General features: G+C 52.3%; 8 protein-coding genes across 8 annotated transcripts; 6 read left to right on the top strand and 2 right to left on the bottom strand.

The window, feature by feature from the left end:
* Positions 1 to 1,861: 1,861 nt before the first annotated feature.
* J4E82_000310 (uncharacterized protein) lies at positions 1,862 to 3,194 on the top strand (the record flags this gene model as incomplete). Its single annotated transcript, XM_051726631.1, has 3 exons — positions 1,862 to 2,249; positions 2,306 to 2,862; positions 2,913 to 3,194. The coding sequence occupies 3 exons, from the start codon at positions 1,862 to 1,864 to the stop codon at positions 3,192 to 3,194; spliced, it is 1,227 nt and encodes a 408-aa protein (XP_051593813.1).
* A 1,022-nt stretch (positions 3,195 to 4,216) lies between these two features.
* J4E82_000309 (uncharacterized protein) lies at positions 4,217 to 5,228 on the bottom strand (the record flags this gene model as incomplete). Its single annotated transcript, XM_051726630.1, has 3 exons — positions 4,217 to 4,356; positions 4,413 to 4,860; positions 4,929 to 5,228. 3 exons carry the CDS (start codon positions 5,226 to 5,228, stop codon positions 4,217 to 4,219), a joined length of 888 nt encoding a protein of 295 aa, XP_051593812.1.
* Positions 5,229 to 6,905: 1,677 nt separating this feature from the next.
* On the top strand, positions 6,906 to 9,650 carry J4E82_000308 (uncharacterized protein; the record flags this gene model as incomplete). The annotated part of the gene is made up of 1 exon (XM_051726629.1): positions 6,906 to 9,650. One exon carries the CDS (start codon positions 6,906 to 6,908, stop codon positions 9,648 to 9,650), a length of 2,745 nt encoding a protein of 914 aa, XP_051593811.1.
* A 1,410-nt stretch (positions 9,651 to 11,060) lies between these two features.
* Positions 11,061 to 12,023, top strand: J4E82_000307 (uncharacterized protein; the record flags this gene model as incomplete). Its single annotated transcript, XM_051726628.1, has 1 exon — positions 11,061 to 12,023. The coding sequence occupies one exon, from the start codon at positions 11,061 to 11,063 to the stop codon at positions 12,021 to 12,023; it is 963 nt and encodes a 320-aa protein (XP_051593810.1).
* A 1,457-nt stretch (positions 12,024 to 13,480) lies between these two features.
* On the bottom strand, positions 13,481 to 15,902 carry J4E82_000306 (uncharacterized protein; the record flags this gene model as incomplete). Its single annotated transcript, XM_051726627.1, has 2 exons — positions 13,481 to 15,149; positions 15,199 to 15,902. 2 exons carry the CDS (start codon positions 15,900 to 15,902, stop codon positions 13,481 to 13,483), a joined length of 2,373 nt encoding a protein of 790 aa, XP_051593809.1.
* Positions 15,903 to 16,151: 249 nt separating this feature from the next.
* J4E82_000305 (uncharacterized protein) lies at positions 16,152 to 18,185 on the top strand (the record flags this gene model as incomplete). Its single annotated transcript, XM_051726626.1, has 1 exon — positions 16,152 to 18,185. The coding sequence occupies one exon, from the start codon at positions 16,152 to 16,154 to the stop codon at positions 18,183 to 18,185; it is 2,034 nt and encodes a 677-aa protein (XP_051593808.1).
* A 1,112-nt stretch (positions 18,186 to 19,297) lies between these two features.
* J4E82_000304 (uncharacterized protein) lies at positions 19,298 to 22,122 on the top strand (the record flags this gene model as incomplete). Its single annotated transcript, XM_051726625.1, has 4 exons — positions 19,298 to 19,719; positions 19,772 to 20,030; positions 20,080 to 21,175; positions 21,227 to 22,122. 4 exons carry the CDS (start codon positions 19,298 to 19,300, stop codon positions 22,120 to 22,122), a joined length of 2,673 nt encoding a protein of 890 aa, XP_051593807.1.
* Positions 22,123 to 23,240: 1,118 nt separating this feature from the next.
* Positions 23,241 to 26,867, top strand: J4E82_000303 (uncharacterized protein; the record flags this gene model as incomplete). Its single annotated transcript, XM_051726624.1, has 4 exons — positions 23,241 to 23,500; positions 23,555 to 23,705; positions 23,757 to 24,296; positions 24,345 to 26,867. 4 exons carry the CDS (start codon positions 23,241 to 23,243, stop codon positions 26,865 to 26,867), a joined length of 3,474 nt encoding a protein of 1,157 aa, XP_051593806.1.
* Positions 26,868 to 27,421: the final 554 nt, after the last annotated feature.

Raw genomic sequence — 27,421 nt, 5'->3', positions numbered from 1 at the left:
ATCGTAGGTCGTATGTAGGACGCGGTTTGGGCGTCGTGTCGCGGAACGGGAGTCGTCTGCGCGGAGGGCGCACAGCAGCGGGTTTCGAGCACAGGATAAGCGTGGTACGGGCTGCGACCTGGGGCGCAGCAGCGGTCCGTCACGTCGTTTCTGTCTGGCTGCGTGTCTGCAGCTATCCAGCGCCCGAGTCGGAGGGCGAGAATGTCAGCGCTCAGCACAGGCGGCGATGCCTGCTTTTTCACACTGTCGGCGGATAGGCGGGCGCGAGAGATGACGAGGTGTGGTGCGGCGGAGACCAAGCAGCGGCAGGCCTATCCACTTCCGTATGCACTCAGTCGTTCGAGTGGTGGCTTGGAGCGATCCCTGCCGCAGCACGACAGGCGTCTGGGGGTTTCCGGTGATGATCGATGATCGAGCTTGACGGCCGGGCCTCACGATATGTGTCTCCGGACAGATGTCTAGATGGCGCGCAATATACCGATCTCTCCCACACCGACTCGTTGAAAAGAAAAGTCGGTCCTGATGCTCTCCGCACTGCGCGTCCACAACTCCACTTGGGCGGGCTGCAGAGCCATCAAGCCGCGAGAGACGGCGGCTTGCAAGGGCCCTAGTCCATTCCAACGTTCACGGCGATCTCCAACGCCAATCAGCCCTCTAATCGACCAGCGCGTCCATCAATGCAGGTGCCGCAATATCCACCACCATGCATCAATGACCCAACAGCCCGCCGTGCCCTTTCTTTGTCACTTCGTCGAGCCGGGCCTTCTGCTTGAGCTTAGGGCATAGAAGATGAGGCGCCCCGGACACCTCTTGTGTTTAGGCAAGACTACCGCCGCGTACGGCTGGCTGTTCGTCATGGCTGACAGAAACGCCACACGCATGCTTATGTCGGCCTTCACATGTCGAATCACCAGCAGAGGAAGTCATCACTGATGCCGCGTTTCATGTGCCACGCGCATGTCGATCCGCATAGTGTACCAAGAAACCGACATAGGTCGGAAGCGTAAGCTGCATAGTTGACAGCATGCTCATCAAGAGACATGTTTCCATGTATGTGTATGTTGACCTCGAAAAAGGACCACTGGAGCCAAACCAAAAGGCAAGACAACGCGGTGAGTAATGGGTCATTTCCTCTTCTTCACACCAAAATAGGCCTATACAGTAAGGGAAGTAAGGGCCAGAGTGTTGGTGAAGTGAACATCACGAGCATAAAGAATCGCCGCCAGGTAGCGAGCTATCAAGCTGACTTGATATTGATATCCAAGTTTGCTTGTCGGGACTGTCTATCGATGCACTGCGTGCGCTCAAGCGACACAAGGCGCCGCCGTTCCAAGCGAACTTTGACGCCGTGTCGCAAAAGCCAGGCTTGCCCCTCGGGCGCATAGCAGCCAGAGACGTAGATTGGATGCAGGTACTGAGTAGCTACGATTAGTTTGAGATAATCTAGGTCGCAGTTTTCGACATATACTGCGTCTCTAGTATTCACCCAGTACAGGGGCGTAACGGCGACGTTGGATAGTCATGGCCATGAGCAGGGTGCAGACCAATGGGTGTAGTCGTGAAGGCGTCCAAGGGAGTGTGGTGCAAGTTGTCGTGTATGATAGTGAAGAAAGCAAAGGTCTGTAGCTCGCAGAGATTTTGTTGCATCGGCGGCTGCCAAGCCGGCCCTACCATTCGCCGCGGCTGGGATGGTCGACTAACCGAAAGCAGTCGCGGTTTGATGTAATCTGGCATTATTACGAATGTCCCTCTTGTCAGTCACAGAACCCATATCTCTCCGTACGCCTTCCACCATAAGCGATTTTTCGCATAGTCACCGCTGCAACTTATCCCGCCCGCGGCCACGAGTTTCACCTTCACCATGGCCGAACAAGGTCCCCCACCACAGCAAGGTCCCCCTCAAGGCGGGCCACCACCAGGCTCTTTTTCTATTCCCATTCCCCTAGGACCCAATGGTGAAAGGCCCACGCCCGAGCAGATACAACAGATTCAAATGCAACTTCAAGCAGAGGCACAGAAACACGGAATATCAGTTCAAGAATACGTCCAAAGACTGAGACAACAAGCAATGGCTCAGCAGCAGGCCCAGCAGCAGGCGCAAATGCAGGCGCAACAGCGGGCTCAGCAGCAGCCTATTCAGCCTGGACCGCCAAAACCAGAAGCGATTGCGGTCGCCAACTGGCTGAAGTCGCAGGACCTGAAACCTCGGACGGTTGTACACGACGAGAAGAGGAAGGATATGTTCAGAGGTGGGCATTAGATACGACAACCTACTTCTAGGAGGATATCTGCTAATCTGTAACAGTCAAGCGAGCAATCCGCGCGCTCCAGTCGCCTGCATACCAGAAAGCCCGTGCTAAGAACCCTCTCCTCCCCGAAGTCAACGACCGTGCGTCCGCCGAGAATTGCTTCAAGCTCCTACCCCTCTCTCTCCTTGCGCTTCGAGTCACAAAGGTCGACGAGAACGCGCACGAAGGTCACAACCATGCGAAGCCTAAGCGTGTCAAGGGCTTGTGGACAGTAAAGATCGAGCAGCACCAGGACGCAAACGATGACAACTACTACATCTGGCTATACGAAGGATCGCAATGGAAGCAGAAGCTGTACGCTGCTGGTGCCCTGCTTCTTGTCATCGCAATAGTCTTGTTCCCTCTTTGGCCGCTTTTCTTGCGACAGGGTGTCTGGTACCTGAGTATGGGCATGCTTGGCCTTATTGGGTTGTTTTTCGCCATGGCAATCGTTCGACTCATCATCTTTATGATCACTATCTTCGCGGTGCCTCCTGGTCTATGGCTTTACCCTAACTTGTTCGAAGATGTTGGTTTCTTTGACTCATTCCGACCAGTATGGGCGTGGCAAGAGGTACGTTTTTTTCCCCTCGATTTCTATGAACTAAAAGCTGACAATCCCAGACCCCTGAAGATGTCAAGGCAAAGAAGGCTGCCAAGAAGGAGAAGAAGGCTGCCAAACTAGCAGCAAAGGCCGCAGGTGGAAAGCCTAAGAAGGGCGCTATCGATACTGTACCTGCTCAAGCTGCTCAAGCTGCTCCAGCGCCCGCTCCAGCGCCCGCTGCAGCCCCTGCTTCTGCACCTGTCGACTCGGCACCACAGCCCACAGGTTCAGAAGCCGCGCCAGAGGGTGCTGTCACGCAGCGAGCACCGCGTGCGACAGTCGAGGAGGTGGAGGACGAGTAGGATACGTGCTCTTGAGCGGACTGAAGGTAGTTTGATACTTTGCATGGGTTAGCAGGACGGAGCATAGGCGTTCATGAGAGCGGTTCACATCCATCAACACATGTGCAAATACTAGACTGAGATGTCTAACATCGTACGAGCGTTTATGGATTCTGGAGACATATGGTACGAAGCGTTCTGGCGGATCCCAGGGTCACTGTACACGATTTGGTGTAGCTACCGTTCTTGCTACTTCTTTTCGAGCGCTTAACATTCTTCATGTTCGAACCAATAACTTCAGCATTTGCGAACTACTCGACACGTTTATGTCTCTCCATAATTTTGCATTCGTTCTTACTGAAGATACGTTCTGATGATAGGGTAAACTAGATCCTTGGAACCTAGACTAGCCTGTACATGAGACAGCTTTGCCGCTTCCGCAGGCTCAGATGAAGAATGCATCGAGAACGTTGACACGCAATCGGTGCGGGGTACTAGTAATTTCTCAGAGTGGTTGAAGTGGGGTCGTTGTTTGTCATGTTGCTGGTGGGAGGTGACACTTAATGTACATCAAACAGGCCGACTCATGTCTTAGACACCTCGGGAGCCCATACCGCGATTTCGATATATTGGCGCATCGCTTACGCCAAGGTGGAGAATGAAGAAAATGGAATGAACAGATGGCAAGAAAGGGTCGGGACAGATGCATGGATTTTCCCTGGCGCTGGGATCAGTCATCGGTTGCATCATCCATGTAGCAACACATCGGCCAGCCGTTCCGTGGAGCAACGTGAGAAGTAAGGAATATATTCTTCCGCACACAGAACAAGAAAAAGTGGAGAGGATACATTGCCATTCACAACCATGACTGCACCTGGAGGATTGCTAGGAAGGAGCTCATGCTCACCACTCGTTACTCGGAATTACTTCAAACGCCGTTTAACCATGCAGCATCATTTTTTCCTACGCCAACACGCTTCATCAATGTCATGAGAGGAGGCACCTGAACCGAACGCCCGTGAAACACAGTCTAGCGAAAAGTCCTACTCTGTGGACGCAGGCGGCTGACCGCCCTCGCTACTCCGATCTGTGCTTTCGTGAGTCGAAGCAGGAGCAAGACCGGAGTGGACGGTGGGTGAATGGGTGACTTGGCTGGTGGGGTTCTGGTCTGCTAGTTGGCGCTCTAGGGTTGTCGAGTTAGTAAACGTACTTGATTGTGATGTCGTGGTAGGTACGTACCAAGTTCTCTTATCCTTAGCTTTAGCATCTGGTTTTCCCGGGTCAGATTCTGGGTCTCGGCCTGGTAGAAGGCACTCTCGTCTCTTGAAGTCGCTGCTGGGCTGGGGAGCATATCATGGGAATCGTAGGGTCCTGCTTGGCCTGGTACAGGTCGTAGAGCCGGAGAGCCGGCATGGCTGCTGTGGCGGGAACGGTCCGCAAAAGACGATTGACGACTGATGGTACCAAAGCCAAGGGGCGAGCGAGACCGTGGTTGTGCAGCAGACGGCAAAGGCGAAGTGACAGGTGGAGAAATGTGTGTAGAATGTGAGAGCGACGGAGGGATAGACATGGAGCGCTCCGAGGTTGGTGTGCCATCATCTACAGCGAAAGCAGAAGGTTGCGGCTGGTTGGCCTGGAGAGTGTTGATCTGGGCTTGCTGGCTGCGGATCATGTTGAGCAGGCGGTTCTAGCAATGTTAGTATAGAAGACATTCGTGCCGTCTACTACGACCAGAATCTATGTCGACCAACTTACCACCTGCCCTTCCTGCTCGTACTCTAGCTCTTGGTGGAGCTCGCCCAGGCTAGGAGTGCGCTCATGGTGCGGGCTATGCGGCCATGGGCCCCTGCTGCGGGAGGATGGACTCTGCTGCATTTCTCCAGGCGCTGGGATAGCTGGGTCGTTCAAGTTGAGGTTCATGCGGATGCTTGATCGGCGACGGGCGCGCTCTACGTCCCTGCGCATGCTACCTGAAGAGGGTCGGCGCGTCTCTTCATTGTGGATGCCTGCATTCATGGCGGCAGTGGCAGCGAGCGAGTGCGGTGAAGTAGCCATGGTGCGTGAGTTTGTCGGCGACTGGTTGCGGGGCGAGGGCGATGCATGAGGGGAAGCGGGCAGGGTGTTCAAGTCGGGCGCCATGTTTTTCTTTCTCAGGTGGTGTGACGTGCCTATAGGTGTGTACTGGACAAGCAACGAAAGCGCGTGACCCTGCGCTGACTGATCTCACGATGGGCTACGATGAGGTTGGTGGGGTGAGCGGGGCTAGGGTAGCCATGACAGCACCAGAACAGCTCCAGCAGCCAGGGCTCACTTAGTTCGCCCTGCCTGGCGCTACTGCAGGAACACACCACGCCCCCCAATCCTCCCCAGCGTCAGCCTCATTTCGCCTTTTTGTTTCTTCGCTCCAGCCTCGTGCAATGTCGCGCCGCAATAAGCTTCGCACTACTCGCACTATGCATGCCATCCTTGTGCAGCTGATGGGCAGAGTCGCTCCATAATCGATAGGCGTATGCACCTCGCCGCCTGCATCACACCTGAGACGATATCACCAATATGCAAAACAACAAGAGTTGTGTCTCTCCGCGCAAATCCCACCCCGGGTACGTCTGCAGCAGTGTGACCCTCTGCTTTTTTGCGCCATCACCACGCGTTCCCAGCATCGCGTTTGAGCTGGCCGTGCCATGGGTTCCGCAATAAGGAATGCCATAACCCCATCCAATATCTCCGAGTATTGACTGTCGGCGATCCGCTTCCGCACGCCTGCCGACATGTCGTAGATCGTGCAGGCCTCGACTCCAGTCACCACGCCGTGCAAATCAAATTTCCACGTTGGGCCAGGCAGATTTAGCCACCGCGTTGGGCACGACTGCGAGAGGCCGCTGCTGAAACATCGTGGCGGTACCTCGTTAATCTACATCGTCGTCGGGGCCTGATGATGGAGGCCACCCTCTTCCGCTGCGTCCGGGCAGAGACCTCTTCGACGCAGCTGGCGTCGAGTCTATTATGTAGCTCGCGAGCACTGTCAAAAGACGTTGTGCCGACCCTTCACCGGCTAGCCAGGTCAAACACGCCAACATCGTCCAGGCGAGCGCTAGTGTGCGGCGCCATCGCATCCCTCCCAACTTTCTTCTGAAAATGACCGGAAAGGGGCCTTTATGCAGCCCCTGCGCGTTCGCATCACACACGACGGAACCTGGGAACGGCTCCCCCTGTACGCTACCATGATTAGGGAGCATTCATCTGCGGCAACTAACGCTTGCCACTTTTCCTCTCCACGACTCAACTCAACGTTGACAAGTCGTTTCAGTCTCGTCTGCTTCCCTCTGCTCCGTCATATCTGCAGCTCGTTCTGCTTCTCTAGGGGCCTATGTCCTGTCCTCTCGTTTGATCTTCCCCTCTCCTTGTATTATAGTCCCGCCAGCTATATCACGCTCCTTCTACCACTCACCTGGCAATCTCCACATTCTCTACCGACGCACTGATCTCACAATACTCGACAAACTTCTACTCCAACCATAAACCACTTCCTACGATTTACATACTTTGACATCGGTCCGAGATCTTGCTTACACTGAATGCAAGCCTACCCTGTCAGGGTCTTTAGGAACAACTTGGACCGCGCGTGCGACCAATTTGCACGACCTGGATTACCCGTCCACGTCTTCCGCCTAGCCCAACGTTGCTCTGAAGTCAACCGTATTCTACCGGCTTCATAAGCCAAGGTCGCCCATCATGTCCGATCTTTCTGGCCAGATCTACGCTGCCTCGTCCAATCCCATCGGCAACATGCGAAACAAGACTCACAACTCGTCGATGAACTCCCGATGGCGCTTCACTCGATCCACCGCGAACCTCCAGGAACCGGTTGCACGGTCACCGTCCGTAGCATCTCAGACCCCGTCAATAGTACCCCCCAAGAAGCTGGAACGCGTAACATCTAAGATGTCGCTGTTCAGCCTCTTCAGTCGACCCAAAGTAGAGAAGGCTCGTGGACATACCGAAGTCGGCCTTGCCGTACCGATGCGACCACAGACTCCGCCTAAACCTACTCAACCTATCTCCATACCGAAGTCTTCCCTGAGACAGAACCCTTCCCCGCCCGCTCAACAGACCATTCGCGCACGCTCAAGCCAGATGTTCCGACCCATGTCCATGCGACCAGCTGTACAACATCACGAATTTGGAAATTGGGACCCCCCTCCGCTGTTTCAGGCTTTCCCACAGTCTTTGAAGCATGCCACTGTACAAGCATGTGTATTCGCTCCAGAGATCCTGATGAGATCACAGAGCCAAAGGCAGCAAGCTGAGTCGATACGTGAGAAAATGGACAATCAGCGCGACCTTTCCACAATCGCAGAGAACGGTACAGAGACAAAGAAGCTGGAGAAGACACACAAGCGTCTCATGTCCAACTCTGTATTGAACCCTCAGACTCCAGAACTTGTCAACAAAATATACATCTTGGTTACTGCAGGATTCGTGCTCCAGTACGCTGGTGATGGGGCTTTCGATCGTCTGCCTGAGAAAGTGCTAAAGCTGGGAAAGGAATCAGCGGCCTTTGCGTGCGATCTTATACCTGGCAAGCACTGGGTGCTACAGATTTCCAGTCACGCCAGCGATGACGGAACATTCGAGTCAGGGCCAAAGAACTCTCTTCTTGCTCGCTTACGAACACAAAATGCTACCATGCGCAAGTCAGCCACAAGCTTCCTTCTGGTTCTCGAGAGCGCGGAAGAGATGGATGAGTGGATGACCATTGTGCGAAAGGAGATCGACAACCTTGGCGGCATGAAGGCAAAGGATGACTTCGCTCGAGCGTCCTCTTCTACTGATGACTCTGGTGGAAAGAACTCATCAGAGACTACCAGTCATCGGTACAGAGTCAATCGGGACCCACACATCGTCAGCAGGGTTGTGCCAGTTGAATCACAGCATTCCACATCGCCAAAGATTGTAGCCTCTGAGTGGGAAGCGAACCAGAACGATCAAACAAAGAACAGTATCGACTCGTCTAGTGGACAGTCCGCTCGCTTTAACACCAACAACCGTCTTTCAGTGGAGATGTCATCTGTCGCTTCGACGCCTGTCTCTCAACATCAGGTGCAGTTGGACCAGCTTCGCGGACGATCACGATACTCGTTCATGTCAACAGCTACGTCAGCATCAGGTGCCGGCACGCGCAATACTTCGCGAGAGTCATCTCCAGCACCACATTCGCCCCTCAAAGAGGAGTTTACTGCGACTGGGGATAGTGAGCCTCTCCGGAGCGCAATGTCTCTACGGTCGTTCCACATGAATCCCAACAACACCATGTCGTCTCGCCGCAGGTCAATGCAGCCTTTGCCAATCACAAATGAGGACTTGAGCCAGACTGTGACAACACCCCCTACGAGTAAACGACACTCCCTGTACAACCCGGTCTCCCCAACTGTCCCAGAATTAGGCCAGCCTTTCGTTGCAGGTCCAGCGGCACCACTAAAGAAGGAAACAGCACCAAACAAAGCCGATGCTCCGCCCGCTACCGCGCAGGTTACTGATGCTGTACGCTCATCGCCTCCTCAATTGAAGACCGAAGTATCTGGTCAGGCTGATGACAACGATCTTCTATCAACTCGAGAAGATAGTCCGGTACGGTTCAATGCGCATGCATACAGTGCGCTACCACGACGGGACGCAATCTCTCCACCGCCCAAGGACCCTGCCCCAGTACCCCCGCCTCCTGCTCAACGTCAATCAATGATGGGTCCAGCCCCCATGTACGCTTCTACTGCTGGCGATTCCAAGACTCGGCGTCGAACTTCTGCTTCACCAAAGCCTTTTCTACGACCATTCCCAGTACGACCACAAGCACAACATGGCGATTCATCCACAATCGTAGCGAGGCGACAGTCTTCTCTTACACCATCGCCCACACCCTCGCCTTTGCCTCCGGGTGTCCACATGAACCGATCGGTAACTGCGCCCATAAGGCCACCTTCGGCAGCTTCGAACATGCAGCCCACCACTAACCCTCATGGTCTACATTCTGCTCAAGCATCACAAGCTCTGCGCCGTCCTGCTTCAGTCCAGATCCGTTCTGCTGACCCCGCGCCATTCCTGTCATCCCGCCCAATCCGTGCCATTGCATCTACGCCATCATTCGTTCCCGGCCGAAGAATGTCTAATGCACCTGTTCCCTCATCAGACGCTGCCGCGCATAGACCAACACCCAGCATCGAAGCGCTGAGACAGCAGGCGTTCGCACAACAAAAGACCATTACACCCAGACGTAGTATAGCATCTATGGGACTGCCACCACCCGCACCACCACCAAACAAGGCATTGCCTACTCCACCACGCAACATAACTTCGCCCACTCCTCCACCTAATATGCCACTTCCCCCACCGCCACCGAGCATGGGTCTTCCAGCTCCTCCACCCACTATGCCGTTGCCGCCTACACCACCGGAAGCTGCGTTACGTGCTTCGGCAATCTAAAAAATGTTACTACTATCGATATTGTCTATACCCGCTGGCGTTCGGATTGTTTTTTAAGAGGAGGATTAACAACTGCCAGGATGGTCGTTCACGTCGTCACGCCTTTTCTTACGTCCCTGTTATGCCGACCGATAAAATTCCTTGCTTGTCGCGCGATACCAATCTGCTATATCGTCGTTGCTCTTGATTGTCCTTTCTCATGTTCGTTGTCTTCGCGATTTCTTCTTCGTTGTATTCTATCTATTTTACGCTTCATGTATTTTGTCTTTACCCTACTCTTGTATTTTTTTTGTTCGTTCGGAAGGGCTGAGCCCGTTTGTCGCTTTCGTTGTCTTGCTTTCGTGGTAATGAATCAGGCTTGAGTGGCTGCCTTTTGTTCTATATTACTTTGGGATGGGAAACAGAAGGGAATGTGGCAACACGAACACAGATTGGACGTTCGTTCACCGGCGCTTAAGGAACTAAAAGCGCCGGTGTATTCATAGTATGTCAAAGATAGAATGTTAGATTCTACATACTAGTATTTCCCCGTTTACATGCGATATTCTTACGTTGAAATGCCTCCAAGTCAGTGACATCCAAAACGTTCGTTGAGTGTGTTGATGGATGGACGGATGCGTTAGGTGCCTGTGAGTATAGCCTTACAGTCAACTAAGCTGATGGTATAATACCTATTTGCTAGATACGTTTGGTCACCGTAGTGAAAATTGCGCATATTGCCTCTTCATCCTGGGTTGGGCAAGAAGCACGCCCATGTGTGTTCGCATAGCCTTTCGTCTTGCTCCCGGAAGGCTAAGGAAGGTCCAAGTACAGGCGGAGATGGTTGTCAAGCAGCTCCAAAGTATCATCATTGTGGTGCGCTCCGCTGGGCCATTATGCCATCCTGTGTGTTTGGTTGTATATGTGGCTGTGTCGTTCGAAGCTTGAGTGGGAATACGAAAGAAAAGAATGCACATAACATACAGGCCGGACAACCGTACGAAAGACATGCGGACGTGTGTCAAGGCAAGATCAGTTTCGGAGACAAGACGGTGACAAGTAGCTGGTACAGGCCGTAGTCGAGTAGGAAGGTGTTTGGTCAAGTGGTAAGTACGGAAACTTCAAGCAACGGGCAGTAGGCTTCTTTCTTTACTAGCATGCAAAGTCTAGAGTGCAAGGCTGAGTTAATCGCATGTTTGGCGTATGTAGCTTGTCTTTTGCAGACGTCAGCATTATTAGCCTGATATCCTGTCAGCGAAGCCTATGCATGAAGCATTGGGGGAAGGAGGGAGCTTCGGCGATGCTAGAGTCATGTGAGGTCAGCTTACGTCATTGGCATTACTCGCGAACTTGGGCTTCAACGCGGCTCGCACAAGACTGGTAGTGGTTGAAGCATCATGTAGCTCAAAGGCCCCTGGCGACAAAGTCCTAATGGCTTCGAAAGCTCCACGCCGTGTTACTGCACGCGAAACATGCTGTCCATCTCTACCGGCTGAGGTGTGGATCAACGTCTTCCGCTATCATACCGACCTTGCCCACCTTTGGAACGTCGTCCGACGCGTCTCTCCAACACTCCGCGCGTGCGTCGAGCATGCATTCGGCGAACACTTCCTCAAGGAAATACACATAGACTTTCAACTCGAAAAGTACAACCTGGGTGGGAAGAGTAAGCGGCCGGAGGTGTCTACAAGGCTCGCGCGACGCGGCAAAGGCAAAGATAAGACTGTGGCTTGGTTCAAAGATGAGCGACCAGATATTGGCTCGGAGAAAGGGCAAGGAAAGAAAGATCGCGAGCACTATCATAAAGTCACACGTCGATGGGAAGAGAATGTGAAGAACTGGAAGGCTGAGATGCCCAATTACACAATCAGCATTGGGAATTTGGTGAACGATACCGAGTTGCCAGGCCTCAGCATTGATGTTGCAGCCCGCGAGATCGAATTCGACTGGAAGAGCATGCTACAGCTCTTCTTCCGCGAACGAGAACGACTCCGTGTCTTGAAAGACGAGTGGCATATCAAGACGGCGAAGAAGATGCAAGCCAACAATGCGCGGCTCAAGAAGGGTGACAAGCTCATGCCCTCCGATTACCCACCGCCCTGGTCGACCGCCGAAGCTGAGATACGGAAGGACATCAGGCGCGCAAGGCTGAAGGAGCATTACCGCGACGACGAGCAAATGATATGGGCCATCGACTCGTTGAAGCATTTTGAACAATATGGGGCAGCGACTGGCAATACTAAGGAACTCAAGCTCAATCCAGATCTGCCAGGCGCTGGACTGGGCGAGAAGTGGTTTGGTAGTGTCAATCTGGTGCAGGAACTCTACTTGGACGAGTGGAGTTGTATGCATAGGATTGATACTAAGGTTGAACATATTCGGAACGGCACATGAGACTCACTGTGCTTCCCATCAATCAAAACAGACAGTCTTTCAAATGGGACATGCGCGAGTCCGACTCATCACAGAGCAGGGGACCTTGCCTGAACGACGGCAGATCGATCAAAGAATCGCCGTGATTAAGCCAGTCGTTGTTTACCACCGCGCCAGCCTATCGTCTTTACGACCGGAGATTTATCAGTATTCGGATTTCAAGTGGTAAGAAACATCTTATGACGAGGGTGTCAAATGTGAGCTATTGGACATTCATCGTTCCGTAAAATCGCTACTTATAGCTCCATACACATATTGAAGGCTCCACCCGAAAGAGCCGATATAGCCGCCAGTCAAGTCAAATTACCATCGACCAAAGCTGATTCCAGTACATCGCCTTAAGTGAGGCTCCGCCCAAGACGAATCAAACCCCAAGAGAGATCGTGATGCTCCACAAATATCCTCATTCCCAGGGCATTGCCCTCAGAGCCGACATCGTAATGGACACCATCAGACTGTTGCCAGTAAGCCAAACACTTGGTCATCTCACGAGAACCATGACTTACCCGTCATCCATCTCAGCTAGTCAGCCAGACTGCTTGCTTCAGAACCCGCGACATGGGAAGTAGCAGTAAGCATAGCAATAGCCGCCATCTTTGCTTCATGCTCAGCGAGGACAGAAGCCTTGGCTCGAGCCAGAGCCTCAGCCCGCTTACAAAAGGGAGCGCCACAGCTCGGCTCCTTACTTGGGTCTTTTCCTGGCTCCTTGTGATCAGAATTAGCCATCGTGAGAGAAGCGAGGGCGGCTAGGACCATCAGGATGGTTGTGAAGAAGTTCATGTTGGAAATCTGAGGACTAGTGGGGTTGGAAGTTGGAAGTTGGTAAAGTAAAGTCAAGGTGATGAGACTCTATTCAAGTTGTGGTATGGTTAGAGAATAGAAAGGTCAGAGGAGGAATCTTATGCAAGTCTGGGGCTGTGGAGAAGTGGACCAAATGCATCAATGTTTGAGCAGTGAAATGTGTTGTTCTGTCTAGCATTGGTGCGTCCGGCATCATAGCTGTAGTGAAGGGACTGGTCGTGGTCTTTCGGTGACAGTGGTGGCGCCTAGTACTGATTTGACATCGAGCTTGACCCGTTCTTAGGTGTAATGTACAATTCACCCGCCTGCTCACTGGGTGTGTCACCAATGTGCATGCTGGCTCCATTAGCGCATTGGCAGTCACTGACCATACAAGAGGACTTACTAAAGAGTATGACGTGCGAGCATTCGAGTGGATGGGAACATACGATAAAATAGGAATATGGGTGAGTGACTCAACAAACGGCTGAAGTGGACGTTTGCTCTCCAGTACGTGGTGTCAAGTCATGTAACTCGACATTGCATACTACATCTCAATAACTCCAGCTTACACAAGGCATGTCGCTCGTTTAAACAAGATGGACTTGAATTTAGGATGTGATTAGATACGGTAAGAACTAGTCGATGAACGACCCCCAATCCATTTCTTTCGGCTCGTCGTAAGGCAACACTGCATGCAACGGATCATTGCGGGGTTCAATCGACTGTATGGGCTGCTCCATCTCGATATCACTTCCTTCATCGCTTGATGATGCGATAGGAACTGGCGTACTCTTGATTCCAATCGACTGCGTCAGCTGTTCGCTGCTGTCGCTCGGATCATCGTTTAGTTCCGAAATTGGTGATTCCTTCCTAATAAGTTCGATGGGCGGTCGAGGTAGTCTACGGACGTCTGCATTTTCGTCGCTGATGTCATTGTCCTGAGAGCTGGTTCGGCTTGTAGATCTGACAGGCTCTGAGCTTCGTCCTTGCAGAGCAGCATAAGCGTGAGTGCCACGGGTATGCAATTCGATCGTTCGTTGGATTGACGGCTTACTCTGAGGCTTGGGCCTTCGCGTCGGCGCATTAGTGTCACTGTCGGAGGTAGACTCGGTGGTGTCTGAAGTGTCTCCTTGAAGAATAGGCGGGACGTCAAGAGGTTTCTGGTTTGCCAGAAAGGCAAATTCAGGTGGAGGTGTGCCGAGTTCCTCCCATTCGGCACGACAACTTGTCCAAGAGCGCCAACTATCGGGCACTGTTCTAATCTTTTCATCTTCATCTAGATCTTCCTCGTCGCTATCTCGATCGATGTTCGTTTCTTCAGCTTTGATGACTGGCTCAAGACCAAGCATTTTCCAGAGATTTTGTTCCTCTTTTCGACTTGTCTCTCGATCAAAGTCGGCCAATGTCAACTTTTGGGGTCCATGCTTCTCAGAATCCGTGGCCGGTGGTGAATTTGCAAGCTGGTCTACAGTATTTCTGGGCTGGGATGTGCTTCGGGAAGGAGGTGCGCTATCTTCGAGGAGTGATTCATCGTCGGAATCCGATAGCCCAAGCTGATCCATAGGAAGTGGTGTTCCGCTCCGCTTTGCTCTTGCACTAAAACCGGCGTTGTCATTACCGGACATCTCTGCGTCTGTGGTCGAGAGCTCTGCTGACGGCTCAACTGGGGCCATAATTCGCTCGAATTCGTCCCACGGCACCTCTCGTCTGGTTTTATTACGTCGGTAACGTGACCATTTGCCTTCGTACACTCTCAACGCACATCGTCTGGCTACTCCTCGCCATCTCTCCTGACTGTTCCGTGGCATGCCTACAACATCGATAGCAGTCAAGGCGTCTCTTCGCTTTATTAGGGGGACACCGCCTTTTACTCGCTGTCTTTGTGCTCGAAGACGTGAAGTTGCTTGTATAATAGCCGTCTGTACGAGCCGCTTGGTAACGGAGACCACCAGGGTGTGGAGATCGTTGAAGGCGCTACGATAGATGCTTGGTTCTTGAGCAAACTCAGAGGTGTATTCAGACCAGTGTGGCCAGGGCGAGGGTATTGTAGGCGAGCGGTTCATGAACAGTGTCTTGGAGAGGGTGAGCATAACCTGTGGCTGTAGTAGACCGGCTTCGGGAATGTCTTGGAGGATACCAGCCTTGGGATTGGGCTTTTTCGATCTCTTGTCAAACTGATCGCCCGTATCGGGTTTGATAGATTGCTCTGGGTAGATACATTCGCCCGTATTTCGTCGCACGCAGTTGGCGCATGGTGTTGCTCGATCGCACTTTTGCTTGAACTTTTTGCATGAAGTACATGCTCTGGAACATGTCAGCACACTCATCTTTATCGTCAGTAGGTTGTAAGTACCCTATGATTACTCTGCCACCCCTTCGTGAAGGTTCTGGCTCTGACTCGCTCGCAAGCGGTGATGTTGTGGCTCGCAGATTGCGGACGTCGAGTGCGCTCTCGATCTTGTCGGCTACCGCAGGCGTGATTAGCCAGTGGTCGCCGAACCTGTCTCGCTCCTGATTTGCCTCGAAGACCTCCTGGAACCAGGCCAAAGCCTCGGCCGCAACGTGCAGCTGCTCGTTGCACTCGTCGCTCACTTCGATGGCCGCGGGGACATGGCGAAGCGTCAACTTGGCATCGCCCTGCTTTGTGGCAGCATCGTGGAGCAGTAAAAGTAGCTCCTGCGTCTCTGGTATGCTCTTGGTGCCGATAGCACCTGCTATACCGGCAATGTCGTCCTTTCCTAGTCGCTCAAGAGCCCCAAAGAAGACGGCCTGTTCCCTTGGCGACCAGTTTGATGCACCAATCTGCCTGTTGTAGTATTGGAAGTTCTCGGAGTGCGTCTCGAAGCGCGCCGCCGCTCGGTTCACGTCCTCGTTGAACAGCACGCGGTAGGCGTCGTTGTACTTTCCCTCGAGATAGTATTTGCGTACACGGGCAGGATCGATCGACTCTAGGCGGCGTCGCTTCTGCGGTGTGTGAGACACTGTAGGCGGTTGCGAGCTTTCATGGCTAGAATCTTCAGACGGTTCGGAATGCTTGTAGTCGGACGCGGAACTCATGGCGGATGCGGTGGGTTAGACGCGTATTCTGTACCTCTGTGGCATATGTGCTGATTCGAGTCATGCATGCGCGCGCATATAGCGGCCATAGTGAAGGGTGAAGAGGTGAAGACTGGATGAAGACGGCTGGAAACATTTTGGGTGGGGCTCGGCCTCGGCCTACCACACGAAGCAGCCCGCCTTGGACCTGCGTCATGCATCGTGACTTCGCGACATCTTCGCTTCCACGCAACCCTGGAGCGCGTCTTGATGTTCCCTCTCGCCCAACATGCGTTGAGACACTGCAGGCGAGTAGGCTACACGCCTGTTCATGCAACAAGCCGACATGCTTCAACAAGATCAAAGAGACCCCGGAACGTGGTTGCCAGCTCGCCAGCACCACCGCCGCCGCCGCCGCCCAAGATCCAACTACGCGAGTATCAGGAAGACTGCGTACAAGCTGTCCTTTCCTACCTCAATGCCGGACACAAACGTCTCGGTGTCTCTCTGGCAACCGGCTCGGGCAAAACCGTCATATTCACCCACCTCATCGATCGCATACCCGCCAATGGCGACGCTTCTCAGACGCTCATTCTCGCCCATCGCCGCGAACTCGTCGAGCAAGCCGCCCGCCATTGCAGTCTCGCATACCCCGATAAGCATGTAGACATCGAAATGGGCAACAATCAGGCCTCGGGTGCCGCCGACATCACCGTCGCCTCCATACAGAGCATCACATCGGGGGAACGGTTGAATAAGTTTGACCCCCCACGGTACAAGCTTGTACTGGTAGACGAGGCACACCACATCGTCAGCCAGACATATCTCGATGTCTTGGAGCACTTTGGATTGAGACATCAAGCTGACTGGACTCAAACAAAGGCTCCTGCCCTAGTCGGCGTCTCGGCTACCTTCTCACGCTTCGACGGCAGGAAGCTTGGGTCTGCCATCGACCACATCGTCTACCACCGCGACTACGTAGACATGATTGACGAAAATTGGCTTTCTGATGTTGTCTTTACCACTGTCGAGATCAAGGCCGACTTGACCAAAGTGGGCTCTGGCGTCGGTGGCGACTTTCAGACCGGCGCCCTCTCTACGGTAATCAACACCGAGGAAACCAACGATCTCGTTGTAAAGACATGGCTAGCCAAGGCAAGGGACCGGCACTCGACTCTCATCTTCTGTGTTGACCTTAGCCATGTCACCGACCTTACCGCTAGATTCCGGGCATCCGGGATTAATGCTCAATTTGTCACCGGTGACACGCCAGCAAAGATCCGCAGCGCGCGCATCGACGCTTTCAGGAACGGCGAGTTTCCGGTGCTGCTAAACTGTGGTGTCTTTACAGAAGGAACGGATATTCCTAATATTGATTGCGTGCTGCTAGCTCGCCCCACAAAGTCTCGAAATCTTCTTGTCCAGATGATCGGACGTGGTATGCGTTTACATAAGGGAAAGCAGAATTGCCACATCATCGACATGGTCGCCGCACTGAGCACTGGAGTAGTGTCAACACCTACATTGTTCGGCCTTGATCCAAGTGAAATCATTGACGAAGCAGACACCAGAGCCATGACGAAGCTCAAAGAGATGAAGCAATCTGAAAAGCAACGTGAACAGGAGGCTTCTGACCTCAAGAAGAGAACGGTTGCGAAGAAGTTACCTGGCACTATCTCCTTCACCGAGTATGACTCTGTACACGATCTAATAGCAGACACTTCCGCCGATCAATACATACGTAACATTAGCCAGAATGCTTGGGTCGGTGTTGGCGATGGAAAGTACGTCCTCACTGGCAACACTGGCAACTACTTAGTCATTGAGCCATCCGACGACATTGAAGGTCACTTTAGAGCGAGGTATTACTGGAAGCTCCCGATGAGTAAGATCGTCAAAAGTCCCTATGGCACACCGCGTGTCATCGCAGAAGGAGACTCTTTTGATCACGTTGTCCACGCAGCTGATACGTACGCGAGTGAAGCTTTTAAACACTTCTACATCTCAAAGCATCAGCCATGGCGTCGGGGTCGTGCATCACAAGCTCAAGTTGACTTCCTCAACAAATTTCGCCCACGAGAAGACCAATTGAAACCAGAGGATCTCAGCAAGGGCAAAGCGGGTGATATGATCACGCGTCTTAAACATGGAGTCAAGGGTCGATATGCCAAAGCCAGTGTAAAGGAAAGGACCGAACAGCGCATGAAAGCTCGCGCAGAGACGATACAGCAACGACTCCAGGGACAAGTAAAAGTTGGGCCTTTGGAGCAAGGTCAAACGCTCAAGGAAAAGCTTGTTGGGTGAACAGCTAGGTCTTTGCACATGTCCGGCAAAAGTATGTTTCTCTAAACACGACTGAGGTGTTGCGGGAATAATTTAGAGGCTCAGACTGCGCCAGGTGGCTAGTCTCGGCAAGCGCGCGCAGCTCCCTTGGGACCGCGGAGATATTCAGCCTCAAGCACCGAAATCTAGTACACCACCCAGTCTCTCCGGAAATGCTTATTTTCGACCCGTCTGTTTCGCATACGACAAAAGGTCAACCGAGGCTTCTCCGAGGCCTTTGGCGTTGCACGAAAGGACGATGATCACAACTTTGTCCTCGGCTGGCTGTTCGCAATGGTCGCATGCACAGTCTACACGAGAGATTGGTCTCACAGAACTTCGCCCCGTAAGCACTATAAAGTTCCAGTAATTTGCACGATGTTGGCGACTACAGCATTTCAAGATGTGTCAAAGATTGTGCAGGTCAAGCATCTCCACAGAGAGATAATTTGTTCATGTGTTGACATCTCCGCTGGAAAGATGCCGGATCTACATGGGAAAGCCGAGCCCCCACACCAAATCCAGCCTACCCGGTCCGGCCAGGAACATTTCTTAGTGGCATCAAGGCCCGCTTACTCCCTTGCCACACATATCGTGCGCTATCCCCAATACGAACGTCAAAGATAAGGTCGCATGCGAGTGTGTAAAGTAATTCGAGATGATCAGAGCCTGGCGTTCGATGAGAGCTAGGATGATGACGGAATGCATGATTCGAGGATTTCCCCACAGATCGAGGTAGAGTTTCCGCGGTATTACCATTTAGCGACTGACGTTGACTACAACGTTGACTGGTCCCACTAGCTGATTGAAGGGTGCCACTACATTCTTAGAACACGTTGGGTTTGACTTAGTATCTGCAATTCCAGATACCCCCGATTGCAACTCCTGCCTTTTGTCCGATTCAAACCTATTTGGAGTCTCAGCATCGTGTCGTCTATTGCTTTCTTTACCAATACCCTTTTCGCAGCACCAGCAGAATTTGATGAACCTGTCGTAACTTTTCGGTTGGAAGAGTCGTCCCGTTTAGTGCAAGCACCATACCCATCCACTGAATCCATCCCAAGTTCCAGTACCGCATCTCTTAGTCACGCATCATGAGCGTAGCGACTCAGAACAAGGCGGGAGTACCCATACCTCCTGCAAATCAACACCAACCACAGCCACATGCTGCTTCAAAGTCGATACAATTACCGCCATCGCCGCCAGAGACGGTAGACGGAGATGACAGCAAGTCCACCACTTCGACGTCAGAACCAGATTTTCCGCTTCCACCACCAGCGAATACCCCACCGCAAGTTCTGGATGTCGACAAGCCTACACCAGATGCGCATGTGCCACGAGATCCGAGACTAATCCGGCTAACGGGCGTTCACCCTTTCAACACCGAAGCACCATTGACAGACCTATTCAATGAGGGTTTCCTGACCAGCCCAGAACTGTTCTATGTGCGAAACCATGGTGCAGTCCCGGAGGTACATGACGCCGAGTGTCTGGATTGGGAATTCTCGGTCGAAGGGTATGTTATCGTCCAAGTGTAGAATGACATCATGAATCTAAATCTCGTATAGTCTAGTAGCAAATCCCCTCAAAATTACTCTACGACAGTTGCTGGAAGAATACGAAAACGTCACATATCCTGTCACTTTGGTCTGTGCTGGTAACAGGCGGAAAGAGCAGAATGTAGTGAGGAAGAGCAAGGGCTTCTCATGGGGCCCAGCAGGTGTTTCAACAGCACTATTTACTGGTGTGGTCATGAAAGACATTATCGAGCGAGCGAAACCATTGCGAAAAGCGAAATACGTGTGCATGGAAGGTGCTGACAAACTTGTAAGTCACATGTCGATGGTCAACATACGAGGTCTAACACTATGCACAGCCTAACGGATACTATGGCACTTCCGTCAAGCTCAACTGGGTCATGGACCCAAATCGGGGTATCATGTTGGCGCATAAAATGAATGGCGAGATGCTAAAACCTGATCATGGCAAGCCGTTAAGAGCTGTGATACCGGGTCAGATTGGTGGTCGAAGTGTGAAGTGGCTGAAGAAGCTGATCATCACGGCTGAGCCTAGCGATAACTGGTATCACATCTACGATAACCGCGTACTCCCTACGACAGTCGACCCAGACGAGGCAGCCAAGAATGCGAAATGGTGGATGGACGATCGCTACGCCATCTATGACCTGTCGCCCAATTCAGCCATTGCATGCCCTGCACATGAAGAGAAGCTAACCCTCTCTTCGAGTCCTGAATCGTACAACGTCCGCGGCTATGCCTATAGTGGTGGTGGACGACGTGTAACACGCTGCGAACTTTCTCTGGATAAGGGAAAGACATGGCGACTCGCAAAGATCGACTACGCAGAAGACAAGTACAGGGCATTTGAAGACCGACAACTCTACGGTGGAAGACTGGACATGGATTGGCGTGAGACGAGCTTCTGCTGGTGTTTCTGGAACCTAGAGATCGCCACCGCCGAGCTAAAAGAGGCTGATGACATTGTGGTGCGGGTGATGGACGAAGCGATGTGTGTTCAGCCAAGGGATATGTACTGGAGTGTGCTGGGCATGATGAACAACCCTTGGTTTCGAATTGTCATACACAAAGAAGACAATACTCTCCGCTTCGAGCATCCCACACAACCCGCACTAATGCCTGGTGGCTGGATGGAGCGCGTCAAAAAGGTTGGCGGAAATCTCACAAACGGATACTGGGGTGAGAAGATTGGCGGCGAAGAGCCGGAGCATGCTGCTATCGAGGAGGCAAAGGAGATCAAGATGACAAAGGATAGTGTCGACAAGATCATTGAGATCGATGAGTTGCGGAAACATGACAAGGCCGAGAATCCATGGTTCGTGGTCAACGGCGAAGTCTACGACGGTACTGCTTTCTTGGAAGGTCATCCAGGTGGTGCGCAGAGCATTATCAGCGCTGCAGGCCTAGATGCCACTGACGAGTTTATGGCAATCCGTGAGTTTCGCAGCAACATGGAGTCCGACGATGACGGCTAACAATAAGCAGATAGCGAGACAGCCAAAGCCATGATGCCAGACTACCACATCGGCACTCTCGACGAAGCATCTCGTAAAGTCCTAGCAGAAGGCGAACACGTCCAAGAATCCAACGAGCCGCGGCCTAGCTTCCTTGACTCCCGCACATGGCGCAAAACACTCCTGTACTCTAAGAAGAAGGTCTCTTGGGACACACGCATCTTCCGCTTCAAACTCGACCACGAAGACCAAGCCCTTGGTCTTCCCACCGGCCAACATCTCATGATCCGTCTCCGCGACCCCGTGACCCGCGAGGCCATAATCCGCTCTTACACACCCATCAGCCAAACGACACAGAAGGGATTCTGCGACGTTTTGATCAAAGTCTACGCCGATACTCCCGGCCGTGCTGGTGGCAAGATGACGAAAGCACTCGATTCTATTCCTACGGGCCATTGGGTCGATTTTAAAGGCCCGATCGGCAAGTTTGAATACCTTGGTCGTGGCCTCTGCGCTGTCAATGGCAAAGAGAGGAGAGTGAAGCGCTTTTTCATGGTTTGTGGTGGCAGTGGTATCACGCCTATCTTCCAAGTCTTGCGCGCTGTCATGCAGGATAAAGAGGATACCACACATTGCACTGTTCTCAACGGCAACCGCTTGGTCGAGGACATTTTGTGCAGAGAGGACCTGGATAACTTTGCGAAGGATAATGCAGAGAGGTGCAAGTTGCTGTATACGTTGACACAAGGGCCAGAGGACTGGCAAGGCTTGAGGGGGCGCATTGGTGCGCCGTTGCTGCAAGAACATTGCGTGAAAGATGAGGGTGAGAGCTTGGTGCTTATTTGCGGACCGGAGGCTTTGGAGAAGGCTGCACACAAGGCGTTAAATGAGCAGGGCTGGAGCGACGAGGAGTTGATGTTCTTCTAATATGCTCATTTCTAAAGGCAGCTCAGGATTTCGGCATCTTCGTTCATAACGTCTGGAGTTGGGGGACAGCATCTGGATACACATATTTCGACTTCCTTATTGTATATAGGGCCATGGCTCATAGAATAACGCGCAACGAATTTAACTCGAGCCATACAGCATATCTAGGTGATCAGCTTCCTAGATTCCCAATGGTAGAGCGGCACAAGTATGGCACCTAGCGACATTGCGTCCTAGGTCCTAGCTCGTTGCGAGAAACGAGCACTAGTTAACGATGACATGGCACTCCATTCCTCCATCTCGATCCTGCCCTTCATATCACCGTCAAACGAAACATCACCTGTATAATGACATCTGCCGGAAACCTAGCAACACCAAAACGCATCTCCGTGAAAGATAATCCTGATAACGAAGCGAGCCGGGACCCTTGTCGCCAAGCCGCCTAGCTTGCGATAAGGAACGTCCAGCCACTCGACGCGTCTCCACAGAGAGCCCACATCACGCGAACTCTTCTAATCTCCACGGAGAACTTCGTGCCTGCAGCATTTCTGTACGATAATGAGAAATGTCAATTGTTTGACTGGACGCGCTCTTGTACCCTTGTCGCTTTCACATGCCTTCTGACAGCATGCCGCGGAACGGGAGCTAGGATGCGCTCTGCAGGCCCAGTGCATGGGCATGGGGGGACCATAGAACCCCGCTGCGTCACGATGCATTTCCGTAAACACCGCGGGGCACGCGTGATTGGAGATGAGTGGTTCGATCGGTAGTTGGGCTATCTATGCTCATTGTGGCGCGAGGGTTGGCGCGGGAGAGATGAAGCGTGTTGGGTGAGCTTGCGGGAGATGTCGTGCCACGGAGTTGTAGCTTGCAGGTATTGAGGTCTATCAACTAGGTATCGATCTTACTCGTTAGAGCTGTCTCTTGTCTTCTGCATATTCTTTTCCTCTCAAGTCTTGTTTCCTACACCTCTTGGAGTAAACAGTCTATGCTTACTGACTGCGGTATCATCTTGTGCCCTCTTGATTGAGTGTACTAGTACGACGAATTGCTTCACACATAACCTTTTTCATTGTAGCATTTAGATACCCAAGGCTTCGGCGGCCTCAAACCACACCATGGCCGAGACGGAGCCAATCGTCACACAAGGCATCGAGCCCTCATCCGGCGAATCACACTCACCACCCGGCGACCGCCATATCACAGCAACATGGGGATCGAAGGACGGAAACATCTCCAATGCAGAATGGAACGATGCGGAAGCCAACAAGCTGCCTGAGAAGGTAGCTGATTTAGAGAAGAAGGGCGAGATCAACGATCAACATCCACGGAAGAAGATCGTGGTTGTTGGATTGGGTATGGTGGGCATAGCGTTCATGTGAGTCAATCGTCTTTTGAGCTGAACAAGAAGAAGACACTGACTTTGTCCAAGCGAGAAACTCATGAAGTATGACGTTAAGCGGAGAGAGTATGATGTTGTAGTTATTGGCGAGGAACCACATCTTGCGTACAACCGGGTCGGTTTGACAAGCTTTTTCCAACATCGGCAAGTTGAGAACTTATATCTTAACCCCAAGGAATGGGTATGTTCTAGCACATTCAAGAGAAGGCGTTTATAGCTAACCCCGGTGTAGTATGCGTCGATGCCAGAAGGTTCATTGAACTATCACCTCAACACCCTCGTTACCGAGATCGACTCCGCCGGAAAGAACGTCAAGACTTCATCCGGCGAAACAGTACCCTACGATATCTTGGTACTAGCAACAGGATCCGACGCCCTTCTTCCTCGACATACACCCGGCCACGACGCAAACGGTGTTTTCGTATACCGCACAATAGAGGACCTTCAAAGACTGATTGAATTCTCCTCAACAAGGAAAGGTACTACAGGCGCGGTCGTAGGTGGTGGTCTACTAGGTTTGGAAGCTGCACATGCAATGATGGACCTTGAAGACTTCGCAAAAGTGAAGCTCATTGAGCGGAATCGATGGGTCTTGTCAAGACAACTGGATGGGGATGCTGGTGGTATGGTTGTTGAGCAGGTCCGAGCTCTAGGCCTGGACGTTATGTTAAGCAAGAGAGTGGGCAAGATCCTGACCACAGAGGATAACTTCGTCAAGGGAGTTGTCTTTGAGGATGGTGACGAGATGGAGTGCTCTTGTATATGCTTTGCGGTAAGTACTCCTGAATTCTGAACCAGCAGCGGAAACTGACTCTGACAGATTGGTATCAAATCACGAGACGAGCTCGCCCGTAAAGCAGGCATCAAATGTGCTGATCGAGGAGGTGGCATTGTGGTCGGACCCGACCTAGCAACCTCGCAAACTGACATCTACGCTGTAGGCGAATGTGCCAGTTGGGAGAACCAAACGTTCGGCCTCATCGCTCCCGGTGTTGAGATGGCAGACGTCCTGGCCTTCAATCTCACTCAAGCGAAAGCGCACGCGCCCCGGAAATTCAAAGCTCCCGATCTTAGCACTAAGCTCAAGTTGCTTGGTGTTGAAGTGGCAAGTTTCGGTGACTTCTTCGCAGACCGCGATGGGCCGAGGAATATGCCTGGACGGCAACGAGCCGAGAAAAAGGAGACCAACGGAGCCACGCCGAGAGATCGCGTCAAGAACCTGACGGATGGGCCGGCACCACCACCTGTCAAGGCGCTGACCTACAAGGACCCGTTCCAGCAGGTGTACAAAAAATATCTGTTTACCATGGACGGGAAATACTTGTTGGGTGGCATGATGATCGGTGATACGAAAGACTACATCAAGCTCGTGCCGCTGGTGAAGAACCAGAAGCAGCTGGAGATGGCGCCAAGCGAGCTTATCGTGGGTGCACAGAAGGGCGATGATGACGGTTCAGATCTATCTGGCGACACACAGATTTGCTCATGCCACAACGTCACCAAAGACGATGTAGTCAATGCTACCAAGGACGGAACATGCAAAAGCATCGGCGACGTCAAGTCATGCACCAAAGCCGGCACCGGATGTGGAGGTTGCATGCCACTTGTGCAAACAATCTTCAACAAGACCATGGCTTCTATGGGTAACGAGGTCAAGAACCATCTTTGCCCACACTTCGAGTACTCCCGCGCTGATCTCTTCAACATCATCTATGTGAAGGGCTTGAAGGACTTTGCCGCTGTCATGAAGGAAGCCGGAAAAGATACGAATTCCCTGGGCTGCGAAGCCTGCAAGCCGACTATTGGAAACATTGTCGCTTCGCTGTACAACAAACATCTACTGGAGGTCAACAACAGAGGTCTGCAAGATACGAACGACAGATTCCTGGCCAACATCCAGCGGAACGGCACGTTCTCCGTCGTTCCCCGAGTTTCTGGCGGTGAGATTACCCCAGAAAAGCTCATCATTATCGGTACCGTTGCGAAGAAGTACAACCTCTACACCAAGATTACGGGCGGTCAGCGTATCGATATGTTTGGTGCGCGGAAACAAGACCTTCCTGATATTTGGCAAGAACTCATTGATGGTGGAATGGAGTCGGGTCACGCATACGCCAAGTCATTAAGAACAGTCAAGTCATGTGTCGGAACCACGTGGTGCCGATTCGGTATCGGCGACAGTGTTGGTATGGCAGTGCGTCTAGAAGAGCGCTACAAGTCCATCCGTGGGCCTCACAAGATCAAGGGTGGAGTATCTGGTTGCGTACGTGAATGCGCCGAGGCACAGAACAAGGACTTTGGTCTCATCGCTACTGAGAAGGGTTTCAACATCTTCGTAGGTGGCAACGGTGGTGCGAAGCCTCGACACTCGGAACTTCTCGCCAAGGACGTCCCACCGGATGATGTAGTGCCCATTCTCGACCGCTACCTGTCTTTCTACATTCGCACAGCCGACAAGCTTCAACGGACAGCGCGCTGGATGGAGAACCTACCCGGCGGCATCAAGTACCTACAGGAGGTCATCCTCGAAGACAAGCTAGGCATCTGCGCAGACCTAGAGAAGCAAATGGAAGACCTTGTTGGTACCTTCTTCTGCGAATGGACCGAAGTTCTCAAGGATCCCAAGAAGCGCTCCTGGTTCTCACAATTCGCAAACACTTCCGAGACCATCGTTGACACCATTGAACCCACCCAAGAGCGTGGTCAAGAACGCCCATCCTACTGGCCTAAAGACTCGATCACAGAAGACTTCCGTGGCACAAAATGGACAGAATTGTCTTGGCAACCCCTCGTCAAAGCCGAAGAGTTCAAAGACGCCGACACGGGTGATAGTAAGGCCATCAAGCGCGGCGACACCCAACTCGCTGTCTTCAAGGTCCGTGGCAAGTACTATTGTACTCAGCAGATGTGCCCGCACAAGCGTGCTTTCGTCCTCTCCGACGGTCTTATCGGCGACGATCTTGCCAACAATAAACTGTGGGTCAGCTGCCCGTACCATAAGCGCAACTACGAACTATCGGGCGACAACGCAGGAAAATGCGCCAACGATGAGAGCGTCAACATCGCTGTTTTCCCTATTGAGGAGCGCGGTGATGGGTGGCTGTATGTCAAGTTGCCTAGTGTAGAGGAGCTGGACAGTGTACTTGGTACAAGTAAGTTCAAGATCAAGAAGAGCGAGACGGAAGATCCATTCGTTGCTCTAGATAAGAAGTTGCAGAGGCTGCAACTGAAAGGGAGGAAGGGGATGCAGGTTTCTCATCTTGAGGGTGGGTTAGGGGAGAAGGCAAAGGCGGCGCAAATACTCGCTGGTGGAGAGAGGGGCGCTGGAGGCTTAGACTGGTAGCTCCCGTGTATGATTCAGGGCGCTTTTGGTTTAGCGTTGTGGTGTTTGTTGTATGATTCCCATCATTGGATATGTAGATGAATTGGTACATGACTCTTTCGATTGCAGTTTTGTTCTCATGCGCTGTACGTTGGACTCTCAGTGCAGCATGCTAGTGCCTCCACACATGAGAGTCTTGCTTGTCGTCATCGGCTCTAATGGTTACTTCCGGAATCGTGCGATCGCCTCAGCCTCCGCATGATGGCAGTGCCAGGAGAAAACCGCACTATGGGTTAGGGGTTTCTCGTCTCAGTGGTGGCAGGTGGCTTTCCAACTGCGCATGATCACACAGTAGATACGTCAGCCTTAGCCATGGTGCTGGTATACATGTGGTACCTATAACTTGGTTCAAATTGGCTGCAACGTCAATGTAGTTGCTGGCACTAATATAGTCTTCACTTCTGTATGGCCATCAACTCGATCGCAAATGTCTTGTTTCAAAGTGGATACAATCCCAGTCCCTGATTACATGAGAAGCCGTCCCATCCACAGTTATTTAGCCTTGATAATGGGTG

This window comes from Alternaria postmessia (genome assembly GCF_024291825.1).
Source record: "Alternaria postmessia strain BMP 2775 chromosome Unknown scaffold_1, whole genome shotgun sequence".
NCBI classification, from domain to species: domain Eukaryota; kingdom Fungi; phylum Ascomycota; class Dothideomycetes; order Pleosporales; family Pleosporaceae; genus Alternaria; species Alternaria postmessia.
This window is presented reverse-complemented; position numbering and strand designations above follow the sequence as displayed.